Below are 13,250 nucleotides of genomic sequence, written 5' to 3'. Positions count from 1 at the left end.
TACACCGTGGATAGGGATTCGTCGGTCGGCTCGAGAAATTCTCGCGGACAAACGAAAGTGTGTTCTGTCGAGCGACGCGTACACTCTGGCATAGTGTATTTAATTTTCACAGCGACCGACATTGAAGAGTCGACGATTCTAATCGACGATAATAAACGCCGCCACTCTGGGGTGTCGTTGCGACGCCGTGGACGTCGTTGTTTGCAACCTAGCGACGTATTTTTCTTTTCGTCACCGACACGCATTTTTGTTAGCATCGTTAATTCTCCCTTCTTGATTTTTTATATTTCAATTTATTTCCATACAATTACAAAAGACACTGTATACATATTCGTATCATCCACATACACGTTGTAGGAAAACAAGACGTACAACGCAATTAATTATAGAATAAAATAAATTATTTATTTCTTCGTGAAATTCGTTGAAATAGGAGAGATTTATTAGTTGCATGATACACTATTATATAGCGCGAGTTTGAACGGAATATGTTCAAATCAATAACTATAATTTTTCTCTTCTTTTTTTTTCTTTCTATCCATCAATACGAATGCTTGAACGTTTATGTTCTACTTGTTTATTTGAATTTTTTATTCTTCTCTATGTTTTCTCCGCTCTCTTTGCTACGTACCATGTTTATACATTATACTTCGCTGGTTATCTTGTTTAGCATGCCATCGTGTACCAGTATCACTTCTGAATGAGACTACATAACACACACGTTTCCTTCTTATTCCACGTATGTACGTATTTCTCGTTGTTGCGTGCCCTTTTTCCCCCGATTTTTATTCAAATATCGAGTCCACGTTTCGCGATGGACGATTGCTCTTTGTCGATTACCGTGTACGAGACGTAAATATGGCCCAATTTATTCAGCTGCGTTAAGATAGAAACAACGTCGTGTCGTGCGTATGCCTCTTGACGACTCGGTTAATTCACGTAAACCGAACAGAGATAGTTACACGGTTGTAGGATCGGTTCGTTACGAGGAATTAGTTCGCCAGGGATACTAATTGTTCGAATTGCATCGATGTTACGGTGAGAATTTCTTTAATTATTGTATTCTTATTAATTTGAACCGTTCGAAGGACGTAAACTTTACTCTTTGTAACTATTTGAGTCTTCGAGGCTTTCAACGTTTGAGACGTGGCTTAGGTTCCTTACCTTTATTCAGGGAGTTGTAAAATTTTGGAAATTATGGAATCAGAGACCAATTTCTCTGAAAGCCATAAAGGAGAGTTTCGAGGATCCATATTATTCGTACCGGGGATCTAACTGGAAATAACACCGTAACATCGGTCATTTAGGTACCCAGAGTTACAGTTGAAAGGGCGTCGTTAATAGTTTGGTGGTTCTGTACGTATTTAGGGACTGTCCCGGAGTTGGTACGTCTTCCGGACCGAACGGTAAGGAAGTATCGTATCACGGGAACGTAGGCGGATCCAGCGTGGGGTATAAACCGCCCCCGCAGCACAGTCCGCAATCGAGAGGTCCACCGGCACATTTTCCACAAGAGTCTGTGGGTCCTCCGGCAAATTCTCCGCCATTGCATATCAACATCTGCGGCCAAGTAAGAATCTCGCCGAGATCCCGACATCCTGTCGCGTCGACACTCTGTCTGTGTGCGTGCCTCTGTTGAATATTTTTGTAAAGAGAGATATATACACCCGTAGGAGAACACGATGCGTGGCCCGTTATTGAACATGAGCCCAGGTCTCGGAGCTAGCGGCGTCGATATGGAGTATCGTAGAACTTCTCAAGGTACATTGAAATTTTCGAAATCAACGAAAGAAGAATCTATTTTTCAATAATAACGAATATATCCTTTTTTCTATAGCCACGAATCAGCTACCTCTGAGTCCTGTACAAATACAACCTTCGCCGCCGTATTACAGGCAGCCTAGTCAAGACGATGGTAGAAAGGTAAATTCGTTTGTTCTTCAGATCGTCTAACGTCTAGATTGATTTGGATTTTGTCATTTTTAGAGCGAATCACCGTCGAGAAAACGTCGACGAATATCACGGAACGGTGCCGTGTCTGGGATCGAAGTACGAGAGACGACACCACAGTCGCCTACACCACCGTTACACACAACTCCACCGCCATGGGAATTTTCACCGGCACCCCAAAGACGATCACCTCGCAATCATATGTCCACACGCGGTAGTCCAACAATTCGAAATCGTTACCAACGATACACCGACTCGTTCGGATTATCCTATTCCTTCATTCCCGGGCACAATCCTCATCCGACGATTCACAACTCCCACCATGGTATCCATGGCTCTCATCACAGTATCCACAATTCGCACCATAATCTGCACAGTTCCCATCATAATATGCATAACGCGCATCAGACGCATCCCCATCATCCACCGGGTACAGGACACCATCCTGCGCAGGGAGCGAACGGTCCTGTGGTCGTTGACGTTGGACAAGTCGGTGTTTCCGGTTTAGGGGTGGCCGTCAGCGGCGAACCCATCTGGCATCCACAAGCGACAGGTTACAGAATTCCTTGTCAGCTGCACAGTATATACACACCGACTGGGGCACACGCGTTTGCGCATTCGTGTCAGGTAAGTATTATTCAGTCTTAAACGTACGCAGACCGAGCCTGATACGAAGAGAATACACCTGAGACCACACGACATCTTGTACTGTTATCAACTTAAACGCGATATATGATTCCAATGTAAGAAACAATATCGGAGTCTAACGCGATATTGATATATAAAAGGGTTAAAAATTATAGTCACGATATAGTGAGGGCGTAGCTTAAACACATTTTGCGATGACGATCCCGCGATATCGTGGGGATATATCCATCTAACGACCTCCCTATATCTTCCGCGAATCTTTTCAGCCCGGAATAAGTGATTTCTCCGTCGAATAAATTGTTCAGGGTATATTACAACGAAGGAATGTTATTTTTCACAGGTCACACATCACCATAGTCACTATCCATCGGCTCATCCGACCCATCCAGGCCACAGCCTAGTCGGATATCCAACGCCAACCGGAGGTCCCGTGGCGGCTCTTCATCATGCTCATGCACCTCCACCGCCCGTCCATACTGCTCATTATACTGCGCATCATCAACTCTCGCAACAGGTAAAAATTAGAGACAAGAAGTTATTATTGTAAACAAGTGCTGCTCGAGTTAGATAACTCGCCTAACGTATAGAAGAAGTTTTGATTGTTGAAACATTCGTTTTTTATATTTGTTCCAGAGAGAAGTTGAATTAGAGTTAATTGAATCCCATCATCATCATCGAGTAGGAGCCGCAGCCGGTGCTCCGTTACCATTGCCGCACTCGTACTCGCCGCCAGCTCTCACTCAAGTCACGACTCCGACTCCTACTCCTATATTCCTGTCAGAAACTAGAAACAGTCAATTGGAAATGATTCAATCTAGAAATCGTCGTACAGGACCGAACGTTCACACGGTTAGACGACCAAGGTCGGGTAGATGGAGAGGTACACCTCCGATACCGCAGACTTATCCGGCATTCTTACTACACTTCTTGTGAGTATCGATATTTCTTGTCCAAGTTTCGTCACAATCTTTCCAGCTGATGTAATCGTGAAAATTGGTGTGCAATTCGCAGAGCGATGTTCAGCAACCCACCATTATCGCCGTACAGTCAAGCGGAGCTTTCATCGCCAGATTCGGCAACCGAAAATTACGAGGCTCTACTGTCGTTGGCTGAAAGACTGGGAGAAGCTAAACCACGAGGACTGACCCGTGCCGAAGTCGAACAGCTGCCCTCGTACAAATTTAACGCGGAAACGCACCAGGGAGACCAAACTATCTGTGTCGTGTGCATGTGTGACTTCGAGGCTCTGCAGTCGTTGCGCGTACTACCGTGCTCCCACGAATTCCACTCGAAATGCATCGACAAATGGCTTAAAGTAAGTATATATCGTTTAGTCTAGATTACATGGAATAGTTGGCTAATCCATCTTCAAGTATACTAATGAAAACTAGACCATAGTAGCCCTAGCTTCCACTTATTGTATCAATGTAAATTAAGTTTCAGTGTAAGAATGTATGAAAAATAGGAACTGATGCTCCAGCAATTGAACCTAAAACCCTTATGCTGAATCTAGATGTTCCAAATATAAAGTTAACACGTTCACTGTGGCTGAGATATCTACAGTTGCCCCAGTGAACGCGTCACGACCATATGGTTTATTTATTGTTCACAGTCGAACCGAACGTGTCCAATATGCCGTGGCGATGCCGGACAATATTTTGGAAACGCCAGTACCGGTAGCGACTGACGCCAAGCTGCTCAAGTGCACTAGCGCCAACTGTCACGGATCTCAGGGACGCTACTTCGCACAGAGCTACCAGCCATCAGGTTGCTGGTTTGTGCAAATTTCTGTTGACGAGCATTTCTCTCGTACCGAGGAGGCTGGGAACAAAGACGACCGCGCGGAGTTGCGGTCCAAACCAACGGCAGAACCGAGCGTGTCTGCTACAACCCTTCAGCCAGAGGATTATGAAAATCGAAGAACGATAAAAAAAAAAAAGATGAAAGAGAAAAAAAAATTTAAATTCAGGGTATGATCGTGTGTCGGGTGTTGAGAACAAAAAAGGACCACACGCAATAAAGGTACACGATTTTAAATTAACAGCATGCAACATTTGTACGTTGACGAATGAACGTTTCTCGCGTGTTTATTCCATATTGTTTTTTTCTTCGGATATTAGAGAAAGGGGGGAGAGAGAGAGTGTGTGCGAGTGTATAATATGTTGTAATAAGCAATCAACTGATGTTAGGGACAAACGAGAAAGAAGAAGAAGAAAGTTTCAGAGATATTAAAAGCTACACAAGCATTTCAAGTCAGAGTTGGAAATCTGACGCTTGTTCGTATATTATTATTATTATTTTTTTTTTTCTCTTTGTTTCAACTAGCGCTTTGACATTTACGTATTTAACGCTCGTTTGTTGTTTTGTGTTGCTACTTTTTAGGAGAGTATCGGGTATATATTGTGTACATAAGTACTTGTAATAATGCAACTATTGCCACTTTCCATTAACGTTCCAATTTTTATTATTATTATTATTACTATTATTATAGTTGTCTTTTTAATCCTACGAATTGTACATAATTACGTAAAACACTCCTATTATACATACACGCGCGTATATGAGTGTGTGCGTGCATATAAAACCGATTCTAGGTAATTTGTTTCTTTTTGTTAGGGAGGGAGGGGGGACGGGGGGGCACTTAACCAAATGTAGTACATAAATTCTTTTCCTTTTTTTTTCTTCTTGCAACAAAGAGGACAAGACGTGTTATTGTGTCGGGCAATGAAGAAACACAACTTCCTAACAAATATAAGCTTTTTGTGTCTTTGTGTAGGATGGGTGATCATTTTGTTATTATCAATAGTTGCAGAAATAATTACCGGGAAGAGATGATTTATTTAATATTCGTTTCTCTCGCGGTGGTTCGTCGACAACCGTTTCCTTTCTTTATCTACTTCAAAGATCCTTCGAAACCGTGAGAGGAAATAAAACAAGAAGTCAGTCGATTCAGCAATAGTTTACTATACGCAAAAGATGCAAAACTAAATAAAGAAGAAAAAAAAGAAAGAAAAAAAGAGAAAATGATAAAAGAATACCGCTTCTGTTTCCTGCGTATCTACCTCTAATAGATGAAATGAAACGATTCATATTTTTTTATACACACATCTCATAAACAATAAACGTACGTACGCTAAGAAAACCAAAAAAAAAAGAAAAAAAAGGATAATAAAAGAGAGAAAGAGCACGCGCGCGCGAGGGAGAGAAAAATAAGGATGGATTAGAAGAATCGAGTTAACCGCGATTTCGGAAATTTTCAATATTAAATAAACTTTAACGATTAAGATTCGTCGGATAAAGTAACGTTAATATTTAGAAAGTCCCTGCAGAGAATCTATGATATTCGTTCCCAAGAATTTTTGGATAAAATCTCACGGCTGGACACCACGTGTCGATTTTTCTCTATCTCAAAGATCTGTAAGAAAAAAATTCATTCTTATCATTTTTTTTTTAATTGTTTGAGAAATTATATAATCTTTTGTTGCATTTTAAATTGTTATAAAGCTGTACCGTAGAAATCTAATGGGGGGAAAAGAAAATTTCTTGTTTAGACTTTTTGAATTTGGTGCTTCGTTTCTCGCGTGCATAGCTTTGGAATTAATTAAAAAATCACTATATCTTTCATGGATTTTTCCATTTAACGCGTTCGCTGTCGATCACGCGATATCGCGGGCCCGATCGTCGACGTTGAAACGTTGAGGCATCCAGCGACCGACTTTACTTTTGGAGTTCGGCAGCGAATGGTATTCGATGTGTTAATTAGATTACTGTTGAATTAATGAAAAACATCACGTGGTCTTCTCTCGTAACGGTGTAAAATAGAGATCGAACACGAAACGTGTAATGGGTTCTTGAACTGTCTCCTTCCATTTCTTATCGCGTGCCTTTACTGTACTTGACCGGGTATCGGGAAACGATGAGAGTTCATGGGGAAAAAGGAAATAGAGAAAATGAGAAAAAATTTGAAAAACCTGAATTGACCCTCGAATCCTGTGAATTCGAAAGTTCAGGTGAATTTGAAACATTCGTTCGAGTCACAGGAGGAAATGTACATTTGGAGCAGAAAAACAAAACCATTTAATTAGACCACGATTTGGCAAACTGTAAATTTCTCTTAAGATTCTTTTATTTTGATTAGTATTAGCTATAAACCTCCAATTTTGGATCCACAAATTAATTTTTGAATATATAATATAGAATTGAACGCTATAAATATTTGGTATCGACATGTTAATTTTTAACGAACAAATAGAATAGGTAATTAGTTACAGTTTATCTTTTGCAATCGAAGTATGAAACTATAACATTTACCAAATAATTTCCTACCTTTCGCATCGGTGTAGCTTCATTTGTTAAAAATATTTTAACAATTGTTTGCCAAAATCGTGCGTGGTCTAACGCGTGGCTAAATCATCGCATTACCACCGTGTCTACCACCTATATCTGGCTAGAACAGGACCAACGAGCTTTATTTTACACTCTGACATTCTACAATTTGAATGTAAACTGATATTTCTCGGTCAATACTTGGAACGATACTCTACGTAGAACGTAACAGAATTTGGATCATTAATTACACCTTAATTTCAATTTCCATTCGATTGATAAGTGTTCTACTTGGAGTATCTTAGAATCCAGTAAGTTTCTAGCAGAGCGAATATACTCGTAAGTGAAACTCGTCCGTGCAACCGTATATACGTAAAAAAAAAAAAAAAAACATGTACTTTTTAGTAGTTTTGTACGGGTCTAAGGCTGCGTTTGCGATCATTGAGAAATATCATTTGATCGAGACTAAATGACCATTCGCTGTTCACATTCGAAGAATCTAAAATGATCAAATTAATAGAGCGTCATTTAATTCGATCAAATAATATATGAAAAGGTAACACGTGCAAGCACAAATCAAAAGATATTGATTTTCATTGTTTCATTTGATGGAACAATATCAAAAGCTCGTGTATACATGTATGTATGTGTGCGTGTGTGCGTGTTGGTTTTTCTTAGATGCGTTTTAACAGGAACACATATCACTTAATCTCCATCGTAATCCACGCGTCTCGCACGCTCGCCCTTTTTGTCGCTAGACCCGGCCAGAGAAAGAGCAAAAGGGAATGGCTCATTTTTTTACTAGCTTAAGCGAAAGAGACAGAAAACGATGCGTGAACGTGCGTGTGAATTTGTCGAAAGGGACGAGCGTTCGATCGGAAGGAGCTAAACGCCGAACAAGATCTACACATCCGGTGTTCAGTGAACAAAACTACTCTTTTTCTCTCATCGGGCTTTTCACAACTTTTTTTTTTTGATCCCAAGTAGTATAACATTGACGTAACTAGGGAGGGTTCAAAGTGGCCCCCATACTCTATCAGAAATGATCAAATTGATACAAAAATATTGCTAGCCGCCTGAGATAAAAAAATACTAATTACGTCAGTGAGTAAATTTAGACGCGAATTGGAATCTCTTTCTCTTCTACGTTCCTGTGATAAATAATAAGAAACAGAAAAAAGAAATATGGTATTCTCGTGATGTAGAAATCTCCTTTTTTTTTCCTGGGCCGATTCTCGACTACAGAGGTTACTTTTGACCCCCCCGTCCAACGCTCCGTCCCTTGATACGCTTAGATTAAGCTAGGCATAATGTACCCTTTGAAACGCGTACCTTAAGCACACCCTGAAGCCTAGTGTACCAGTCGCAGCAGATAAGATACAAAGATCGGTACCTGGAATTAAAATTGAATATATCTTAGTGACTTTAAGTTTCATATTTAGAGGGGTTCCATTATTATACCCTGTACAATTAATTTTCAAATTGCAGAATTATTTTCCATCGCGATAGCCATGATTGCAATTATTCAAAACGCTACTTATTTCAAGATTGATTTTCAAAAGAGTAGTACATTCAAGGTACCGATCTCGATGCAAACCAAGTACCAAAAGATTCAATTGTTCCGATATGTACGAGGTTGTAGAGGTAAAGTTGATTTGTATATAAAAGATACATCCGTTTATACACACACACACACACTGTACAACACGGATGAAAAAAAAAAAAAGAAGAAAAGGTAACAGAGCCATACGCGTTATTTTAATGTGCCGCGAAAATGGAACACACGACAGCTAAAATTCGAATGGGTTTGATTCTCGATTACTTTAGAGAGAAGGCAGGGTGCTTGCCCCCGTGGATTCGTAATATTGAACTTTCTGTGTTCGATGCCAGCTGCGCGTTAAACTGATTTATGCATATCGAAGCACGTCGTTGTTGAAGTATTCATCTTCTGAAAGCCATGGCCTCTATGTGGACACGGCACCCTGAAAGCTTTGCTGAAATAACAACGATCGATGGAATTGTTTGCCTTCGAGTTCTTTGTCACTTTTTTTTTTAATTATTATTATTAACCCTTCGAAGCAGTTTTTTATTCTAACGTGACGTTTTTTATGGGTTAATAGAAATTTGTTGTATATAAATTATCAAACCATTCAAAATATTAATATTTAGGTTTATTAAGTTTTATTTGAAAATTTCTCACCATTCTCCAAGTTACCGTTCAAAGCTAATTAATTGTTTAATAATAATTATCAGTTTTCGCGTAGCTGGCATTGTTTCACCAACGAAAGTATCGAAAATCGTATCCGATGACCGGAAATGTTATTCGCGGGGGTAGAAAGGTGAACAGCAATAAATCAAACGTTGAGTTCCACGTGTATACGAGATCCGTGGGGAATAGAGTTGTATAGAAGTTTTCGTGCGTTCAACGTGTGTACAATAGTGTTTATTAGTTTTTGTTGCAAACTTTTGCTATTCGTGAACAGAGAGACACAGCCGTATCGCTTCACCGCAGATAGTACAAGCATGCCATTAGTTAATAATTCGTTTAAGGAGAAAACGCAACAGTATTTTCTCTAGCGAGTGGTGCTTTCTGATTGTACGTTTTCTTTGAACATAACGGAAGTGCGCCCCGTCATCTGGCACCGGGACGAACATTACAAACCGCCATATTTGACAGAAATTTAGAAATTAGAACATTTTTTATCATTCCAGACATGTACAGTTGTGCGCAACGTAAGCTTCTCTTAATTAAGGGTAAGTGCAGAAGGAGGAACCTCCACCATTTTGTCTTTGATCTTGGGAGAATCTAATCTTGAAAGTGATGGAACGTTTCTTCCTCTCAATTTTTTTTTTAACCATAAAAGCCTTAATTGCACCCAACTGTACATTAATGAAGGTTGTGTCAAAGTTTAGGGAAAGATGTTTATCAAAATTATCCCTTAAAATTTGACCCAACCTTTCTGGAACACTCCACCTGATTTTTCCATCAAATCATCGACCCTCTACATTTTTGTTGAGTAAGATCGTTCTACACGTCTTCCTACCGACACAAAAAAGTCTCGTTGTTAATAAACCATAAATAATATGTCGACCTCCTCAGACCGTACTGTTTTTTCCTCCTTTATTTGTCAATGAAATAATATCAGAGGTGGTCGGCAACGTCCTCGGTAGCCATGTGTTCTCAAACAATTTTTATATTTTATATTATAGTAGAATTAATATCGCTGCTGCTGCTGCTGCTACTGATACCACTATTTTCGTTAATATACCGGAAGTGCGTTAAATGTTTTTTATACAAGCTCGATTTAACGTTTTTTAGTTATATTTAATTTGTTCGTTAGTTAATTGTTGTTATTATTATTGTATCATTACCATTATTATTATGTTATTATTAACGTACGAAGATATTGGTTCATTAAGTTTAGATTGTAATTCGCTCTAATATGGGGAACACGTTGTTAACAACCAAAACTAGATAAATTTTCTGTATACAAAGGAAACGTTTCGATTCAGAAAGGAAATGAAATAAACATCGAAGCGTTTCAATGAAAGCGAACCATTTGTACAGACGCGAAGATAACGATGCCAAACATTATATATTATTAATACTGACACTATTGCTACTACTACCGCTACCGCCTATTATTATTATTCTCATTCTCATTCTCGTTATTATTACTATTATTATTATTATCATTGAAATATTATCAATCATTATTCTCAGATTACACGAATTTTTTTTTATTTTTTCACGTTAAGCTCATTACGAATTTTCTTTCGCATTCACACAATAATACATCAGTCAATTTGCCCTCGCATGCGACTTCCATGAATCGTCAACGTACGGTCATAATTGATTCGTTTAACATCGTGCTTCGAGCGTATCGACGCGATGTCCAAGCGAACAGGTTCCCTCCTCTTGTAAATTGCACGAAGCTGCAATCGGTCGATACGCCAACCACGTCGCATGGCATAGGCTTACATTCGTACACAATTGTTTTTTATGTGTTTCAGACATTATCATAGACATATAGGTACATTTGGGTGCAACCGTAGGGTTCTTCTGAAAATAAAAGTAGGGTAAGTGTGGGGGAAGGAACCTCCCTCCACTTGCCTAAGAGGGTAAGTCCAAGGCGATTGATAGGACACTCTTTTCCCTACACCTTACTTTAAAAGAAGCCTCTGTTGCACCCAACTGTGCATTATGTAACAATTAAGTTTTCTACTTGTTTGCTACTGTTATAATGCACCTGTGTCCAACAAGGGGTAGATTCCAAGGTGTAACCCTGACTTTCGGGTGTGTCTTTGCACAATGATGCCTAGTACTCGAAAATTGATGTTGTATTCTGTTGTTTAACCAAAGGCTCATCAAAAAGTCACACCTCAGGACCGTTCCCTTCTAAGCTGTATCGATTTGCGTTTATTGGTAAAACCGAATTCGCCTGGACTCGTCGGAGATGCAATATCGATCCCGGGTGTTATCGATCAATTCGTAGCGCTGCTGTGGTTACAACGCCCCTTGATCGCGTCGCAGAATCCCCATAATACAGCAGCGTGCCTCGACCAAAAGGGAGTAGCCTCTAATTTGCGACGATGCTGCTGCTGCTATTCCAATCGACGTCATCCCCGACTCGCTCTCGACACCCTCGGTGTTTGTACGTTTTCGCGTGTGGTAGAAACGTGCAACGAGGGTTGCAAGAGCAACCAGAGAAAAGGGGTAAAAACGAAAAAAAATGAGGCGAAATCGCAGCCTCGAAGATGAGGGTAATCCAGGAGGGTATGGGCGAGATGCGATAGAATTCCGAGTCGCTTTAAAGCGAGATATGCTCATATCTCGTGACCAACGACACGATCGAAAACGTTCTATCGACTTTAGGCTGCTCGACAGATACACTATTGCAGTAGCAGTTCTACTTTAACGGAAACCCCCTTGGCTGCTAGAATTTATAGGGGGTGGGTCGCGGGCTTTAGAACATAAACCCTCTTCCTCTCTATGTTCTCTCTGTCCCTCCCTCTTCGTTACTCTTCTTTCTTTTTTTCCTACCCCCCTGTCTCTATATATTTGCCTTTTCATTCTTTCGTTCCGGCGTTTCTCTTTTTCTTCACTTTTCTTTACATTCCTTTTATTTTTCGCTTTCTCCGTGCTAATGTCCTTTTTGATTATTCAAAAATCTGTGAATCTTGATTATTGACTATAGATCATCAGTGGTTATTAGCATTACAGTCCCATGCGTATTGGATATTTTTTCTGCCTTAAGTCAGCAATTAAAAATGAATTGCGTCGGATTTTGAGAGACAACCTGTGTTTCTACGGTTCTCCAACTAAATCCATACTTCTAAAACCCATCGTAGCTAACACGTTCCCTTTAAGCCACGTATTTCTCCTGGTACTCCCATCGCTTTCCCCTCTTGGTCTGGTTCCTCTCAGTGATCCGGGGCTCTCCCTCTTGGCGGTTCGCAACTTCGATCTAACTGGGCAGAGTTAACGCAGGAACGGGCAACGAGAGCGAATGGCTACAGGGTGGCGGGGTCGAAATCAATTCACTGAGGAAAATTAACGCGCTCGAGGGCCATGCTGTTTCGAGGGAGGCGAATTCACGAGAAACCGTGAAAATTTCGCGTCCGTGACGACTAAAAGCACGGAACAAATGCGGCCATTTTTTAGAGGTTAGAAATTGTGCGCGTACGCGGTCCATTGTGTCCACGAACGTGTACAACGTCAAGAAACAATGACGATCGAAAGTTTTACAATTTATTTTCTTGCCACCTCGGTATTCACTGATATAGAGATTTGCAATTCTATCAAGTGAACACCGAAAAGCAGAGTACCCGGAACAGATCGATGCGCAAAGCTCGCTTCCGCCAGGGGAGTGTTCAGTGTTCGTGCGCCACACGTTCAGTTGAATATTTCACCGGAAGTACGTCATCGGTACATAGTCTGTTCGGCTAAATTAATATTTTTCAAATTTGTTTAATGTCGTTGTTGACGCGTGGAATCTCTTAGCTTTTCCATTGTTGGTGTTCGGTCCTCTCAGGCGCACACACATTATTTCTTTTTCATAATAATTTATATTTTCCTTTCCAAGTTTTGCCTGAAGAACCAACCGAAGACGAAAGGGTTCATTGACCTTTTTCCTAAACTGTAGTTTTAGTTTTGTTTCACGAGAAAGGACGGTGAATTATAATCATAATTTTTACATGATTCTCTTTGTAAACCTTGTATGTTTGTAATAACTCTCCAATAGTAAAAGAGAATCGAACTTATCGATAACTTGTCAAGTTGTAATATTACTTGATAATTAAAAATCTAAACGAACATGTAGCCG

At 40.1% G+C, this 13,250-nt stretch overlaps 1 protein-coding gene and 1 long non-coding RNA gene across 5 annotated transcripts in view; one reads left to right on the top strand and one right to left on the bottom strand.

Annotated features, from left to right (window-relative positions):
- Window positions 1–10,536, top strand: part of LOC114876764 (RING finger protein 44) — a 25,848-nt gene extending 15,312 nt beyond the window's left edge. For all 4 annotated transcript variants that reach the window (XM_029188556.2, XM_029188559.2, XM_029188558.2 and 1 more), the window contains 8 exons: window positions 1,369–1,570; window positions 1,674–1,761; window positions 1,838–1,923; window positions 1,987–2,577; window positions 2,939–3,112; window positions 3,232–3,527; window positions 3,610–3,913; window positions 4,211–10,536. In XM_029188556.2, coding sequence (XP_029044389.1) covers window positions 1,369–1,570; window positions 1,674–1,761; window positions 1,838–1,923; window positions 1,987–2,577; window positions 2,939–3,112; window positions 3,232–3,527; window positions 3,610–3,913; window positions 4,211–4,285 — 1,816 coding nt within the window. In that variant the 3' untranslated portion in view covers window positions 4,286–10,536. The remainder of the gene's footprint in view (window positions 1–1,368; window positions 1,571–1,673; window positions 1,762–1,837; window positions 1,924–1,986; window positions 2,578–2,938; window positions 3,113–3,231; window positions 3,528–3,609; window positions 3,914–4,210) is intronic.
- On the bottom strand, window positions 5,433–13,250 carry LOC114876773. The gene is made up of 2 exons (XR_003789455.2): window positions 13,160–13,250; window positions 5,433–13,128 (listed from the first exon to the last, which is right to left on the bottom strand). It is a non-coding gene; the product is annotated as an uncharacterized LOC114876773 (long non-coding RNA).

The sequence above is a fragment of the Osmia bicornis genome, chromosome 9 (genome assembly GCF_907164935.1).
Source record: "Osmia bicornis bicornis chromosome 9, iOsmBic2.1, whole genome shotgun sequence".
Lineage (NCBI taxonomy): Eukaryota > Metazoa > Arthropoda > Insecta > Hymenoptera > Megachilidae > Osmia > Osmia bicornis.
Note: the sequence above shows the minus strand (reverse complement) of the source record. Positions and strands in the feature narration are given on the sequence as shown.